Raw genomic sequence first — 18682 nt, forward strand, 5'->3', positions numbered from 1 at the left:
CTTGAGGGCTCAAAAAAATAGCCCAAGTTTATAAGCCAGCCGGAATCCAACATAAAAGAAGCAAATACTTGATGTAAAATAATTAAGGAAGTGAACCGAGCAATTTCTTGCTTGAAATCAAGTCAAATGAGAGCTCATAACTGAGATTTATCATCAATTTAGACACAGAAAAAGTTTTTCTAAGTCGTATGCATGAACTATGCCAGAAAATTCAAAGCCTCATACTTGAATACAGCCCAATGGCATTTTCTGCTATCAGTGAAATACATTAATCTGTTGAAGGCCAAACTGAGGAATGAAGTGAAGGATACAACGAAGAAAAACCAACATCCATATTTTAAATTTTTTTACTCTGTGAAGAAAAACCAACCTTTGCGACAATGATGCATTTATTTATATACTATTATAGATATATTGACGAATAAGATAGTCAACATTACTACATTACTAGAGAAAAACACGAAAAGCAAAGAAGCCAGAACTCAATAAGAAAATTTCCAATATCAATTTGATTATAAGAGATCCACATAGGCAACAAAGTGCTCTCCTTCTAGGAAACATCACTGTTTTTCACTGCCCACACGATTGCATTACTTGAAGGCTTCAGAAGGGTGCACCAACTAGGACATCATGGCTGATCAAGGGGGTGGGGGACTCACAAAATCATATGATGTGCCACAAATAGAGTCCATTGCCCATGGAGACTCACCACTTTCTTTGGACAAATATTTTCCCTATGCAGGATTCCACGAATCAGCTTCACTTATGTGGGAAGGGAAGCCAACTAGACCACTGACTCTCTTGCTAAGGGGCAGCTGTTGGAGTCATAAAGGACACACAGGCCTCAGTATCAGCCATCTACCGCTCGCCTCTTTTCTGATGTAGTGGTGGGACCGTACAGTTTATTTGATTTCACTTCCATCAGCCCCCCTTTTTGTTAATGGGGCTTTGTTTTTCCTGATTTAGATACTTACCCGGTGTGGAGCACCAGGGATGTGGACTGCCTATTTTTTTGGAAACTGATCGTCACAAATAATTATGTCAATTACATAGTATGAGTCCTACATTCTTTCAAACAAAATGACTATAAGGGTCAGATAGAATTCACAGCAAATACGCTGAGATTGAACACTTTTTAGTTACTGTGAGGAAAAGTTTCTGGAGCTCCTTCTGAAATATATAAGCAACTCCATTTCTGACCATCTGCCCCAGTGTTAGCGTCAAAACCTAGGTACAGGAATGCTGCTCCATGATCGAATTAATGTGTCCTGAGCATCAAGGGTTCAAAGATGCAAATGTTGTGTGGACTCATGAACATTAAACTAAGCTCTTTAAAATGATTCAGTTTGTGAAAGTGAAATTGAAATTCAGAGGTGATGAATTATTTGGGAGTTTGAGAGAAAGGTCATAATTTTTCAGGAAATTGGCAAACGAGAGGAGGAAAAACTGAGAAATGAAGAGCAAACTAATTGACATTTAAGAGTATTTTAAAACAACAGGAAATCCAGAATGTAAGGGGTCAGAAGGGTATAAACATACTGCAGAGAAAATTTGGACTCACTTCACACCAAAATTCTCCAACGTAGTGCTAGAGCTACACGCCAAAGATTTTGGTCATTGAGTCTCACACCCAATTACAAAGATGACATTGCAAATGAAAGCACAAGGAAAGAGACAAAATCAATCACTGAATTTCTCAAATAACAACTACAAATTTACTTGAGCCAGGGTTTAGTCCAGCGGGAAAGCAGTCCCCTACTCATGGTAGGAACGGAAACTTAACCACCTACCCTTGAACGCATTCCTAAATCTCTTACTTCTCTCTTTTACTCTCGTACATTGACACGAACACAAGGAAGATGACCTCTATGTATCTATAGATCCATGGATTGTTCCAGAGCCCCAGTGATCATACAAATTTTGACTTATGGATCAAGAAAAATCCAGTGTACATTTTGTAAGATAATTTATGTATGCCTTCAAACTCTAAGGGTGTGTTTGACACATGGAGTTTTTGGGAGTGGAAGGGACTCTCCCGCAAATTATGGAAGACTGCTTTTCCATCATTTTTGATGGAAGAGAGGTCTTCTAAAAATGAACCCATTTTAACACTAAAAAAAGCTATTATGGAAGGTCGCCCTTCCACTTTACAGCTTCCACATAGTAACATCAAACATGCAAGTGGGACATTTAACTCCCACTTCCAGAAACTTCCACCTATCAAACACGCCCTAAATCTCCCTTGGATTACTACAATCTCTAGAAAATTCTAGAATTACCCTAGAGCCATACAAATGACCATTTGCCCTTATTAGAAATTGATCTAAATACTCATACAAAAAGTACCAGAAATGCCCCAAGTTATCACAGTATTTTTAATACTCAAACCTTTTTACCCATACTTTGGACACCACATCCAAACAAGACCTGAATTCTTTGAAGTTGGCTTTGGCCAAAACCTTTGTGGAAATGTCCTCTGTATGATCTTGAGTGTTCGTGCAACAAGATCAATTTCCTCATTGAGGTCTTTTAATTGACGCAGATTGAGTAAGACGTAAAGTTTTCAAAAGATTAGTCAGGTAGTTTAGGAAGAGAGTATGTCGTGATTGGAATGGCATTCAAGCTTTGCATATTTCATATATAACGTCTTAATAAATGCCTTTGTTGGTTTTTAGGTGACTTTTGGCCTTGCATGTTATGGGAATTGGTCAGGTGTCTTTAGAAGCATTTAGACTTAGGTATGGAGTCCATAAGAAGTAACATATGTTGCCTGAAGAAGAATTTCATATTTAATGAACAAGGTAGCTTATTGGGTTTGTTCTCTCTTTTTGATTTGCATAATCTGATATCAGTGCAGGCTGCAATCACCAAGAAATCACGAGAAATAGCTAACCTAGAAAGGTGAGATGGTGCTCGAGGGTAAAATGGAGGAATCCCCAGAATGAAGAGAATCAAAAAATCCGCGCAAAATTAGAACATTAACGCAACATGCAATGTGCCAACCATAATCCGATTGTAATGATGGATATGATGCGGAGGATACTTGGGGAGCCAATTAGGACCCCTTCCATCACCATGCTCTATGAAACATCCTGGAAGAAGGGAGACTTATAGATGGATCTTTTTGAGTTCTAGTCCGTGCCCAGGACCATGAGGATGAGGTGGGATGGCCAGTCATCCTTGACATCCATGGTTAAAAGTTCTGTTGATGGGGCACGCCATAATGACCCATTTCTTTTGAGAATGACCCATTTCATAACATGAAAATCACATTTTTCATCTCCAACTTGATATAACACTAAAGATCTGCCAGAGTTATGGTGACTTGACTTCTTCCTGAGTCAATCCCCATATATCACTAGCATTGGACACAGCTCTCTTTGTGGCCAGTACACATCCTATCACTCGGAGCACCAATGTCATAAAGATTGGTTGCACAGTTTCTGTTTGTGAACCAGAAATCTTGCATTTTCTTTCCCTGGAGAATGTCTTGAAAATTAAGTACCTATAGGCCAGTATATACATGCAACACGTACCCCTCACATCCTCTGTCAGCCATCATATATTAAACTCCACCTAATCAAGACACCTTACATATAGACTACCACTGGTTGATCAGAGCTTATAATTAGACTGTAGATGAACAAATTTCAAGGGTTAACTATAGATGTGATTCAAGTGTAAGAGTGTGTGTGTGTGTGTGTGTGCTTGTACATCTCTTAGTGTGCCCACATGTATGCGCATGCTTAACAGGTTCACACAGAATCTGCCCCAATAAAAACTCAATGACTTGTTGGAATTGCGATTAATTATGACCACACCGTCTAAGTTTCTTGTATTAGTAGTCACATTCTACATATAAGATTAAGATAAGAAAACATAAGAGTATCAATTATTGTGGAGAAGTGTGCCAGAAAAATTAAAGAAATAAATCCAAATATGGAAAATCTACTTGTGCATTTGTTCTAAGAATTACAAAGAGAAACCATATAAAATCCAACAACTTTGATAAGAATACGCACTTCTCCAGCAGCAACAGTAATGACATGTGGAGTAAATCCTTGCCCAGCATTGCCTGCATGCCACAATTAAAAGCATAATAGTCATTCAGGGACGAGCATCTTGAACATCAATTGAAAGAATAACTATAAATCAAAAGCATACAACTATTACACAAAATATGACGCCCAAATCTATATTTCTGATTTATCTTCAAAAATAAAATGTTTGCAAATTAAGGGGAAAGAATCAAAGAGGAATGTGTGTTCGTTTTGGGGAGATAGGGTCCTTATATTTGCTTACTTTAAAAGAAAATATGTCCTTGACTTAATCATACGTCATTACAGGTTCAAATGAATGATCAAAATAAGAAGAATATGCCCTAATACTAACGCAAATTACTGAATCAAAACTTACATTTGCATCTTTCTACACTCCCTCAAATTGAAGTATCAATATCACGGAGGGATATCAAGTTCAGCAAAGAACTCATGCAATTCAACTACAATATAGAAACAAATCTACAATTTGTTATAAAGACGACGAATGGAAGTCCTATCAAACAGCCCTTTACAAATAAATGCACTTCAATCCTTTCTTTTTTGGGCAGTTCTCGAACTTAGAAATCAACCTGAGGTTCCAAGTGAAGATGAAAAACATGATTACACATTTAATCGAAATCACTACCACATATTATATGAGTCAATGAGCCATGCCCTTAGGAAGCACACAAATCAAATAACCACCAGTAACAAGCAGTTTAAACTGTAAACCGTAATAAGGGGGGCATCCGAACACTCCCAGAATGTTATTACTCCAACATCGCAACCAACAATGAAAAATAATCTCAAACAGAGCATTCACAGATAAAAAAAAAACATTAAACATTTTCTACTGTTGAATAAAATGTCAAACTCCATCCTTAAATATGTCTTCAACAACACTAAAGTATGTTTACTTATGGAAAAGATAGAAAAAAAATTAGAAATATACAGACTGCAGAGAGAATCTAAAAAGAATGGAATTTTTCTTTAGATCCCTTTTTTACAGAATGCAGTTCAGATGATCAAAAGAATAGAATGACCTCAAGAAAATAATCATCATGGAAATGCTAAGGTTACAGTCATTTAAAACAATAGCACATTTAACCTTTCCAATCAAGAGCATAAACAAAAATATAAACCAAGAAAGATAGCTGAAGACTCAGATCACTCATATGGAAGGCAAGTTCCTTTTCTCTTTTTTACAAGTTTCATTCTCATAAGACACTCGAACTACAGTTGTATAAGAAAAAAAAACTGAAGTCAGCTTCCTTCCAAATTCTAAAAGACATATTGAAGGCACAGTACATGGTTTCACTGCAACATGGGCAAGCATTTACATATCCTAGACAAGAAAGAAACACACACACACACACACACATATATATATATGAAAAACTTATACAAGCCAATGGACTTATACTGCAGCAGAAGCTGCTTTGAGCTAGAGGGGTTTGTTGGACCCAATTCTTTCTCACATATGCATCACATCTAAGTGATTAAAAGAGAAAGGAATTTGCACAAGAGAGGGGGAAAACAGAGGCTCCATTTTCAGTGACTGCAACCATTCTGTATGATAATAGCAGACTCATTCCCCCCCCTTTCGTAGCCTAGATGAGATCTCTATGTGCAAAATTTGGGGTCGAACAAACCCCTCAAGCTCAAATGACATGCTACAACATATAAGACCACATGCTCATATAATTTTTTTCGCATACATATATGTGATCTGTTTCAAGTGGAATGCTCATAAAAGACAAAAGGTAGGCCCAAAAGTACATGGTTGGAAGTAGTGAGAAAAAATATGGAACTTGTGGCCCTAATAAGGGTATAGTGCTTAATACAGCAGAATGGCGCCCTTGACTCATGTAGCCAACCCCAATTAGTTGGGAAAAGGCTCTGACGATGGTGATGATCATATGTGATCTGCGTATGTGTCAGGTTTACCCATGGGTTAACACACCTTGAACCCCCCCCCCCCCCTCTTCTATCTCCTTTTGGATGTTATGGGCTACTATTTTAAATCATTACCCTAGCAAACACCACCCCCCCCCCCCCACTCCCCCCACCAAAAAAAAACAATGGTCTTATGAGGATAGACATAATTGGGTTAACATGAGCCATCTGTTTCGATGCATTCCTGGATCTAGTGTTAGACGGGCTAAAAACAAAACTTTCTTTTGAGTTTTTCATCTAGTATTTTTACAGCCATCCCCAGAATTTTGGGCCTAACAGATACTGGGAAATATTTTTGTTGGGGGCATAACTCGTTTAACCCAAAAAATTTATTCCCCATGTATGTGTGTGTGTGTGTACAATGATTTCAAGAAACAATTTCATAGTAATATAATAAAACTGCACTTTCAGAAACCATGTTAGCTGCATTTGTTTGACTCCGAATTTTACAGATACAATTTTTTTCAACCTAACGAATAAAATGAAAAACAAAATTTTGATGATGCACCACAAACCTTATGCTTCTCTTGAACATAATAAATGTAGAACATCCAATTGGTGAGAAATTAGATCTAGGTCTTGAGGAGATTCTTTTTAACCCATAATACTGTACATACCCTTAATCCATTTTGTTTTCTTTAGGATTGATCGAGAGTGTCTAAGCAAAGTTTAGGGTCATACAAATCTGCTAACATAGTTTTTGAAAGGAGTGGCCTAACTATACTACTATGCTACACATACAGAAGGAACACTTGCATATATAAACACACACGCACACACTCCCCCTCCCCCCCCAATACACACACACACATATGTAGGAGTGATTTCATGTCACTTGGCCATTGTAATATAATGAAACGATACTTATAAAAAACCATGTCTGCCGCATTTGTATGACCCCAAAATTTTGCACATACACTCTCATCATCCTAACAATCCAATCCAAAAAGAAAAATTCAATCCACGCCCTAGATGTGGTTAAAACGAGTTTCTCTCAAATAATGTATCCAAATTGTCCGTTTGATGAACATTGAGATCTAGGCTTTAACGAGCTCAAAATCATTTTTTTCTTTTCTAACATTGCTTATCCAATGATGATAAAGCCATCTATCAAAATTGGAAAAGAAAAAGAATGCCTCTAAGGCCTAGATCTAAGAATCTGATCAAATGGATGGCCAATGTTAATTACAAATAAAAATCACTTTCTAGTATGTGTTTTCAAATTTTATTTTTTTGTGATTGTTCATCAGAATTGAAAGAGTGTGTGTAAATATTGAGGTCAAACAAATGACCTAGCATGATTTTTTAAGATTGTTTCATTATATTATATTACTATAAAACCGGTGTGTAAATATTGAGGTCAAACAAATAGCCTAGCATGATTTTTTAAGATTGTTTCATTATATTATATTACTATAAAACCGTTGCAATATATATATCTATATGAGTGCATATACTATGCTCCCGCGAGAGCATACTTTAATACTTTAATCTACTCCCTCACTCAAAACACCTATTTAGGAGGATTCTTTTACTCTAAAATTTTGGGCACCACGTAAGAATTAATAGATGATTATTTTTAAAAGAAAAATTTTGAATTTAGAGTTTTGCAACACTTAGATCTAACCCCTAAAAATTTGGATGGTTTCCATTCAATCTTGAAGAATTAGTTTTTTGTAGAATAGAGATAGTTTATTCTGGAAATGTTTTCTGCCGAGATTATTCTATTGAATATAAAAATTAAATCCCCAAAATTTGAGATTTAAAAAATATTCGTAGCATGTATTTTTCCGATGAAGTAAACGGATAGTATACTCCCTAGCGAGTAGAAAATCTCTTGGCTATATATACATACATATCTATATTTATATGTGTGTGTGTGTATATATATATATATGGAAAAAGCTGGGATTAGCCCACTAGCTCATATGAACATGTGAGCCCACCGGCCCAGATTGAATCTGGGCCGATCTGAAGGTCACTACCTCATTTTGTGTTTGAATTTTAATTTTTTTCTACAAATCCAAATCACTATGTGTTCTTCTCATCAAGGCGCACTTAATTAAATGTAAAAAAATTTATTCATGAAAAATTAAATGACCAAAATACACCCCTGAAACTTTTTGGGGGTATTTTGGTCAATTTATTTCATGTAAAATAGTTTTTGAAGATTCAACTATTTTTTATGAACACACACCTAAAATTTCAAGTGATTTGGATCTGTAGAAAATAAAATAAAATTCAAACACTACCGGAAATCGTCAGATCAGCCCAGATTCAATCAGGGCAGTTAGGCTCATATGTTCAAATGAGTTAGTGGGCTAATCCCAGCTTTTCCCCATATATATATATAGTAAACCTTACAATAGCTGAGCAGCTATAATGAATAGTAATATAGGTGGAATCCCAACTGTCAGATCTTCATCATATGGTTCAAAATGCATATCACTATATGTGTATTAAAAAATAGGGCGCAAAATTAAAAAATATATAAAAAATATTTCCCAAAATTTAAACTGAATGAAATACCCCTAAAAAATGATGGGGGTAATTTAGTCATTTTAAATTCTCATTTTAAAAGCAAGGCGCATATTCAAATTCTATCATAAGTTGTATCAAATTTTATCATAAGTTTTATAAAATTCTATTATAAAATGTAATTTTGATGTCGAAAATACTTAAGATGGCCAGAGAATCTATTTTTCTCTCTAATTATAAAATTTATTTAAAACTAAAAAAATCGTTAAAATCAAGAATGAATGAAAATCTTGAAAATGGATGCCCAAATAATGTGTTGCATTTTGATGTCGAAAATACTTAGGATGGCCAGAGAATCTATTTTTCTCTCTAATTATAAAATTTATTTAAAACTTAAAAAATAGTTAAAATCAAGCAAATATATAAATGCATGAAAATCTTGAAAATGGATGCCCAGATAATGTGTTGCTAGACACACTATCTTTAGGACATGAAATCTTTTTTATTTTTGTCTCCCATTTCCATACCCATTTCCATACATCTCGATGTCGAGATGATCAAATATATGGTTTTCTAACATCAGAATATCTTTTTTCAATAGATTTTTGAAATGCACCTTAATTCTATAATATAGGGTGTCAACCTTGTGTAAACTTTTTATTTTACAAATATGTAGTTTCTTTTATGAAAAAAGTTATTTTCAATGAAGCTTGCTCATTAAGGGTGCACTAGTAATTCACACTAGGAGAGGTGGGGTATTTTTGTCATATTTCTAAGGGAAAAGTTGGAATTTTTAATAAAGGACAAAGGTAAGGGTAAAGTTGAAATTTTTAATAAAGGACAAGGGTATTGTCCTAATAAAGTTGTAGAACACTAACTTCCAAAATAACGTTGCGCTTTTGTGTATGAGCTAATTTATACAGCATTACCTCACAGCCTAAAGATCATATGAACTAACCAACCAAGAGAATAGAATAGGGTCCCATTGAACGAGGAAAAAACAAATGGCAGCATTCCTTGTTACAAAATGAGTTTTCAAAAAAAGTAGGAATCAGATTGACCCCACATTTTACACAGCTGTTGGATTCACCAAGGAACTTCAAATAATTGCCCACTCATGAGCTAATTTATATAGCATACCTCCACCCCAAAGATTAGGATGTTGAGATGGATGAGAGGCAAGACAAAAAATGATAGAATTCGGAATAAATACATCCAAGGGAACTAAGGGTGGCTCAATAGGCGACAAGATAAGGGAAGTAGGCTTAGGTGGTCTGTCCCTATGCAGCATCGACCTAGAACATCACCGGTTAGAAAAGGTGATTTGGTTCAAGAGGAAGGCTCTAAAAGGGTAAAGGGAAGGCTCAAAAAGATATGAATAGAAATAGTGAGAAGATATATGGTGACTTATGGTCTAACTAAAGGAATGGCACTTTTTAGAGCCGAGTCGCAAAACTAGATTCGTGAGTAGTTGCGATAAGGCTCGGATGATAATTATGATGATGACCTCACCGTCCAAAGATCATATGAACCAAACAACCAATGGAATAGTATAGGGCTCCCCATTGAACGAAAAACTAATAATAAAAATGAACGGCAGCATTGTGTATTACAAAAAATACTTTCCAAGAAACGTAGGGGTCTTGATTGACCCCCAAATTTTACAAAAATGTTGGACTCAGCTAGGAATTCCAAATAATTGCAACTCTCATGAGCTAATTTATACAGTGTTACCTCACTGCCCAACGATCATATGAACCAACCAACCAACCAATGGAATAATAGTATAGGGCCCTATTGAACGAGGAAAAAATGAATAGCAACATTGTGTGTTACAAAAAGACATTTCAAAAAGAGTAGGGGTCTGATTGGCCCTATATTCTACACAGACATTGGACTCATCTAAGAACTCCAAGCAAAAAATAAAAATAAAAACAAAAATAGTTATGCGACAAAAATGTCAGGTAAAATGTGTTCGTCATTCTTTGTTATCCAGATCGCTCCATTCCTTCATTTTGAGATGCACTGCCTATATTGTTCTATAGGCCAAACGGCTCAAAGAATTTGGTTTATATACACATACATACATACATATGTACATAAACACATACACAATATATAGAACGGGGACCCTCTTATTTTTACGACACATATTCTCTCTCTCTCTCTGCAATCTCTCTCTATGTAGTTATGAATCTTACAAAGACATCTTTTCAAATAAATGGGTGGTCCCTCCCTCCCCATCCCTAATCTCTCTCCCTCCCTCCCTCCCTCCCTCTCTCTCTCACCCTTCAAATTTCTCTAACCGTACACCGTACTTCCTTCAAGATCTCATAAAATATCTTCGTTATCTTTGACCATAATTCCCTTTTTCTTGTTTGTCTCCCTCTCCCTTCCCTCTCTCTCTCCCACCTCTCTCTATCTCTCTTTTCCTCTCCCACACAACTTGTACCCCGCCCCAAAAAATGCCACATGAGATAATCTCTCTCTCTGTCTCTAACAAACCAAAAAATTCCACATGAGATAATCTCTCTGTCTCTGTCTCTGACAAAATAACTCATCTGTTTCTCATTCTCTCTTTTCCTCTCCCACACAAATTGTACCCCACCCCAAAAAATTCCATTTGAGATAATCTCTCTCTCTCTCTCCAACAAAATAACTCATCTGTTTCTCATTCAAAGTGTCCCTTTTCCTTCTAAAATTTCTCTCTCTGTATTTTTTCTCTGATTTTACTGTATTTTGATTGCACCAATTATTTGCACCATAATTTGTGAATTCCAACTAAAAATACCAGTTAATCTTAACACCGGCAAATTTTTAACAGCCTTAACCTAATGATACTTATATTCATTGAAATAATATATCTATTTTTTTGCGTATAATTTGTGGAATTGGTCTTTTTTTTTCTTTTCTTTTTTTTTTGTGCTATTTTTTTTTTAAGGAAAATATCAAGTATATCATTCTTTCTCAAGTCCTATTGTTGTAAAATCATGGATAATTATGTACTATATCTTTCTTTGGTGTTATTCCACCCATCAAATTATGATCCGATCGTTATTTAGGTTTTCATATATTTTTGGTGGAAGTTTTTTTTATATATAACATAAATTTAACTATGTATAACATGTGTATGTCTTTACTTTTGGGACACATTTTTTGTCGATATTATGGATGTGAAGAGTATGTGCTCCTACATATAATTCACACTGAAACAAACTTAAATGTTAATAATCTAATAATGATAATCTATTTAATCTTTACTTTGCTAATTAGAATTCTTAGAATGACAATTTATTCTAGTTCTATAATGACAATTGCATAAATTAATAGTACTTGTCAATAATAATTAACATGATTATAATCATTTTGATTCTCTTAATTATGATAATATTCATAACTAAAATACCTATAAATATTATTCAAAATATTAAGAACATAACTAAAACATTTTTATTGATATGATTATAATCATTTTGATTCTCTTAATTATAACTAGTAATTATGATAATATTCATAACTAAAATACCTATAAATATTATTCAAAAATATTAAGAATATAACTAAAATATTTTATTATTATATGTAAAGCATGATCATATACTATAACCGTACAGGTATACTTATATATTATATTATTACAAGCAAAAGTATAATATTAATAATTAACAAAATTTTAATTATCTATTCCACATATTTTTTCTTATATTTGAGATATGTTTGGTTCACAATATGAATGTGATGAGTATGTTAATATTAATAATAATTTTTTAATCTGGTTAACTTTATGAATAATAATCTGGTTAACTTTATGAATAATAATAATTATACTTTGATAATTGTAAAAATAATTGGAGAAACATTATTATTATAATTTTATCATAATTAAAATTAATACAATAATTCATTTAGTATAACAACATTAATTATAGCTTGCTTAGTCATAAGCACGATATTATATAGTACTATAAAAATTTAAACTACATATTGTTAATCAATTGTAACAACATAAAGACAATTACATCATATTAATGTACTTTTATAAGTAATAAATATAACTGTAATTACTTAATTTGCTATATTAAAATATCAGAAAAATAATCTACTCATTTCACTAAGCTTTTGTATAACATTCAATCATATTGTACAAAGAAACAAACACAGCCATATTCTCATTCAATAAATTATTTCTCATATTATTTCTATCACTATCATATTATTTATATAACCTTCGAGAACTATCTCTTAAGATTTTATAATAATTATACTTTATTTGGAGTTAGGCATATTAAAATTATTCATAACTTAATGTTTCCCCTTTCCTCCAGCTTCTCTTGCTATTTTCCAAGAGCGCTACGTCTTTCTTAACCTCTTTATTTTAAATTAATATTTTTTATTCTTTATTTTCATTTTTTATTTTATAAGCACAATTGGATCTTGGATGTCAAAGAGAATGGAATATTTATTTTTTGCCTTCTTGATTTTAGAGCACATCTATAGTTCTTATGTTAAGCAATATATTTGTTGCCTTGATTGATTTCTTCAGATATATAATATAATTTATGTTTTAGCAATGGCATATGACTATTATGTAACATTTACTAATGAGATAGATTAATGTAATGTTTAAACTTCCTTTGATAAATTACTTTATTTATAATTCATAATACTATTTCTATTTATTTTTTAGGTTTTAACTTCATAAATTTTTATATTAGATGGTAACTTATAAGATTCTGTGCAATGCGGCTACTTAGCTTCTGTTTACCCAATGGCAAAAACACCTAACTAGGGGAATTCGTTTGACCTGAAAACTCTCAATCCTGTTTATTAATCTCTACAATCAATCTTTAAAAAGAATGCTTTGGAGCCGTCAATCTAAATTCCTGCTCCAAAGACAACTCCAGAGAATTGGTTTTTGTGGACAATGGGATCTAGGGCTTTTGAAGCTCAAAATCAACATTTGTTTTCATTGAAATCCTTTACAACATGAAAGTTAATGGTTTAAAGACTCATGGGTCAAACATGTGTTTTCACTGTAGGGCCAACTACAGTGGTATTATGCCTTGAACTATGGAATCTTTCCCCAACACATGCCGCACACACCCCACCACTAACCTATGCAAAAAGCAATTCCTCCCCAATATCTCAGAAATAGAGTTATAAAAAGCAGAGAATGGTGAACCACAGAACTCTTTTATATTTTATTTTGTTTCAATGTGACCCAAGAAACATTTGTAGATGATCAGAACTTACAAAATATGAAATCTTGCCCTTGCAAAGTAAGAAAAGGCATACTCACTAATATAAATAGCAATGTCGACAACCAACACATCATGCCACAGCCACATAGGGCCATCATCAGAGTTTTATTATAACCTAGAAATGACATTCCAAAGCCCGAACAATGGTGAAGCCACAACACAGTGGCCCTATTACCTATCCCAAGTCTATTTCATTATCAAAGGCATCTGTAGAAATTATCTTACAACAATAAACAATGTCTATTTCATTTTCAAAGACATCTGTAGAAATTATAATAAACAATTTTAACAAACCAGTTAATCAGAAAACAATCAATCATCATCAAAATTGCATGAATACCCTTGGTCATAGAAAGTTGCAACAAGGATCTCAACAAATTCTTCATAAAACATGATAATATTTCTAAAACCATTTTCACTAGATTATTATAAAAAAAAATACAAAATAACCATAATAACCCTGTACCATTTTCACAAGATTATTATAAAAAAAAAATACAAAATAACCATAATAACCCCTGTAGGAAATGTGTTTCATATTGATTTGGGCTTCTCAAAAATAAGCAAATCAACTTCAACTTTTGTAAAGCAATTTTCAAGAACAAAGGAACCCAGAAAGAATCATTGCATTTCTATGGCTAATAAGGACGATTTGCTCAAGCATGTAGAGTCCTTGTAGAACAAGTATATCAATCCTTCTAAGCAAGCCGACAGCGAAATGCTAAAATCACAACGCTCTATACTTTACCATCCAAACTACTTATCATCTTAATACAAAACTAATGTGTATAATTGATCATATCAATTGACTCTCTGTATCTAAGGGTCCACTACTCTCAATCAACACTCAAACCCAGAGTCCTACGGTTGTACAATGACATCCGGAATTGCGGTCCATTAAGGCCACAAACATCAAGTATGAATGTTAGAAAGAAGGCCCTACAAACAATGTGATCTCCCTATTTCTAAGGTCACAATTTCACATACACTACAGCTACAAAAGAATCATGTGATAAAGTACATCTAAGACTGATCGAAATAGTTTCAACCATGCCCCCTTTGCTCAATGTAAGCACCAAATCATGTGTTAAGTCATGTAAAGCTAACAACCATGACAGGATCAATAACTGCACGTAGCGCACCGATTACAATAGGAGAAACTAATCAATGGTGATGACACATTGCCATGTACAACCATTATATATGAAGAAACTAATCAATGTACATATGAACTACTCACCTATATATATGATGCAGGGAAAAATGTTACAAACATGATGGAAGAACCATGATAGAGAATAGCATCAATCCTTAGACCAAAATCATTTCAACAAAGATCATGACATGAATAAAGAACACGAAAGAACACCTTAGAAAGCCAAATTTAACCACAATGCGTAAGAGAACAAAATTTGCAGTTAGCTTCTCCCCATGATATTAGCTAATCTTGAAGAGTATTTCATCCCTCGACAAGCCCAACCAATCATAGTTTTATATTTATATGATTTTAGAATAAGATGATCATGTGGTATAGTGTCGTATAAGCACCAATAGCTAAAGCATATCCAAATTTTCAAGCATCTTAGTTTTAAGATTCTCTCAGATGAACAATAGACTGTCTGGTTAGAGGCCAAATGGATTCCAATGAAGGAAACTTGAAGGAAACTTTGGAAATCTGAAAACAAATAAAACAGCGTCTTATTCAGTTATTTTCTATGGACTGGAATAGCTTCACCAAACTCTTTTACGAATCAAACACCAGATGAAGTGGAATAATGAGATTATGCGAAACCAGAGCAAAAGCAGCACATGTCAACCAAGCAACAAATGAATATAAAATCGAAGATATTCTAACAGTGAGCTTAATCAATCTACAATTTAGATCAGAGCATATTTTCATATAAATATAAGATCTAGTAAATATCTATTTAACAAAATAACACAATTATCATGTTAAGAATGATCTATTTTTGCGAGGAAACGTAGTAGTGACATCAACAGATTTTTTATTTCATTTGCTTTTAAGCAGGGAATATGCATCTTAATGAGATATCATGAAGCAAGGTGCAAAACTCATAAAAAGTAAATTTTTATACCCCAACATGACAGTACCTCATGCTATGAAGTATGCTCACAATTATATAATTACATTCCACCTGGTACTTGATTTATAATAATAAACAAATGTAAAAGGGATTTAAAAATTTAATAATGCGGAAATTTTTGTAAACTAACGATTCGAGAAATTTGCAGGAAAATACATTTACAACAATGCCATGGGAATGAGTAAATTAGGAAAGGAAAATACCCATGATCCTATCCTTTCATTGCACAGTTCCCACAATACTTTACAGAATAAAATTGTAAAAGTAACGTTAAAAAGTTCACCTGCAATCGCTAATTTAAGTTAGGAAGACCAATAAGAAAAGAACTGATACCCTTATCCTCAACTCTCCAGATTCACATTCATGGAAAGGGAATAAATATGAGACAATTCAAAAATCTAAGTTTATGATGGCACAGATTTTCCAAGTTCAAAAAATCAAACTGAGAGGAGTCAAAAATATTGAAAACTATCTGGCTTTTTCCTCTGAAGTCCTTGTTACTTGTGTGTCATTCATTACCATAATTTTGAATATCACCATCACTCAACTGTATAAATATTGCCCCCCATACACAAGACATTAAAAGATAGCTTCCTCAGGGAATCATGTAGAACACAAACTGCTGTGCACACGACTTAGAAGGCGCACAAAACACAAAGTTGATGCCTCTTAAGTTTCCTTGAAGAACACTCAATGGAAAAGGACTATCTAATCCCTTCCTAAGCAAACTCCCAAATCCTCGCATTGAATTGCCCCACCACAAGGTACTAACAAACTCAACTGTGACAATAGCTCAAAGGGGAGGATGTTTCCTCAACATCAGGTTCAGATCCCTCTCAGATACTCAGGGCCTCCTAGAATTGGGAATTCCATCAAGGACAAAGCACAAGGCCGGAACCTTCTCATTGGAGGGTATTCAAAGAATGTTATATCATGGGAAACCAAAACATCGCCCTGCCCTCAGAGTCTAGATTATGTCTTTGTCCAATTTACGAACTATGTCATGGTTTGAGTGTGGCGTTTAGGCATGCCTGGAGAGAAAGTTAAAGAAGGGGTCCGCTACCACAAGGCCTTCCTTACCCCGGACCACGGAAATGTTCTAACACAGCATGTTATCACACAAACTTTCCAACTAAATTTTTCAGAGGCCCATACACAATTTTGTAAAGACCACAAAATCAATGGAACTGTCAAGTATCAAAAAAACAAGTACAATAAAATAAAATAAAATCCTCTAAGAAAGTGTGTGATACAACTTGCCCGTTATACAACCTTGGTCCCCAAATATTCAATGAAACCTAAATACTGCCATGCCAGTCAGTTTTCCTCTTTTCTTGATAGCAATTAACTGTCTGTAGGTGGTGGAGTTTCATGCACAAATAACTTAGTAGCCAACAAAGCCCATATAAAACCTCCCACCATGTTCCTGCATTTTCATAAGCTGCTTATTGAGATAACAAACCCCATACACTCATGTTAGGACGAACCCCAATGTCCACACCATGCTCATGAATTTCCATGGACAACGCAGTGAAATAAAGGACTTCATTGAATATAGACACCATGTTAATGCATTTTCAACAAATACTTACAGAGAAAACAACTGAGCATTCTTGACTGGCTCATTAGAACAAGAACAGGAAAGAACGAGACCAAAGTATCCACGAACACCTACTCACATCATCATGTTAAAAAAGAAAAAAAGAGAGAGAGAAAGAAGGGGAACTCACCAAGCGCCACCATTTGTGCTTTCTTTGCAGAGGCGGGCTCCTTCTTGCGCGGAGAGAGGGGGACGTTGGAGGGCTTGGGGAGGGAGTCTGTGCCAGGACTGTACTTGCGGGGCCGGCCGCGCTTCCTCCGGACAACCTCCGTGGGCCCAGAAGAAGAAGCCCCCCGGCTCCCAGAGGGAGCCAAGTGCTGCTGAAAGCCATCGGAGGAGGAGGGATATGGAGGAACAGAGGAGCAGGCAGTGATGCTAGGGTTTGGAGACGAGAACATGCCATTGTTCACCGACGGGGCCGACTGGTAGTAAGAGTTCAACCCACTCTCGTTCCCCTCCATGCACGCTGACCAGAGGGGCGCCACTTAGAGAGAGAAAGAAGAGAGAGAGAGGGATGAGAGAGAAACAATAGAGAGAGAAAAAGAGCAATGGACACTGCGAAAGTTTGAAGAGGCCCTGAGAGGGTTTGTCTCTCGGGGTTTGCTTCTGGTAAAACGAATGAAAGGGCGCGCCTCGAGCTTGGCACCTGCAAATCGGATGAGAGAGAGAGAGAGAGAGAGAAAAGTCAGAGGGAAAAGGGCAACGCCAAAAGATGTCCTACTCGCGCGGGAATCTAGTATCCGTATACTCCCTCGGGCAAATCTCTCATCTATGATCAGTTTTAGTACCCCAAATTTTGAGGTATAAATTAACTTTAATAAAAAAATTCCGAATTGTACCCTCTAAGTACATTAAAAAATAATGTCTCGTGATAGAATTCATAATAGAATAGAAACCAGTCAATTTTAAAAGGTGAGATCTAAGTATTAAAAAATATAAATTTTAATTTCTTTTTTAGAATATTCATTTAGTAATTCTAAGGTGGTAGCCAAAATTTTAGAGTGAAAAACTTTTCCCAAGTAAGTCATTGTCCGAGGGAGTAGAAGTAAACTATACTCCCAGAGGGAACATAGTATATGTGCTCAAGAAAAAATGGATTTCCCTGGTTACGAGAGGAATGCAAAAATGACCTTTTAAGAACCTGGAAGATGATCGGGTTTTTGTTTAATTAATGAGCTCACATTAATTAATGTATCGGTCTATTGTTTTATGACTTTAGTCTATTGCTTTGGTATTGTTTTT

The 18682-nt window shown here is 34.8% G+C and overlaps 1 protein-coding gene across 1 annotated transcript in view; it reads right to left on the bottom strand.

Annotated features, from left to right (window-relative positions):
• The window catches only part of LOC18435059 (AT-hook motif nuclear-localized protein 14), a 33480-nt gene extending 15462 nt beyond the window's left edge, over window positions 1-18018 (bottom strand). The window contains exons 1-2 of the mRNA XM_006845116.4: window positions 17571-18018; window positions 4023-4075 (exon numbers count right to left, since the gene is read on the bottom strand). Of these exons, the coding sequence (XP_006845179.1) occupies window positions 4023-4075; window positions 17571-17901 (384 nt within the window). The 5' untranslated portion in view covers window positions 17902-18018. The remainder of the gene's footprint in view (window positions 1-4022; window positions 4076-17570) is intronic.
• Between the last annotated feature and the right edge of the window lie 664 nt (window positions 18019-18682).

This window comes from Amborella trichopoda, chromosome 6, assembly GCF_054954075.1.
Source record: "Amborella trichopoda isolate Santa Cruz 75 chromosome 6, AtrichopodaSantaCruz75HAP2 v2.0, whole genome shotgun sequence".
In the NCBI taxonomy this organism is placed as follows: domain Eukaryota; kingdom Viridiplantae; phylum Streptophyta; class Magnoliopsida; order Amborellales; family Amborellaceae; genus Amborella; species Amborella trichopoda.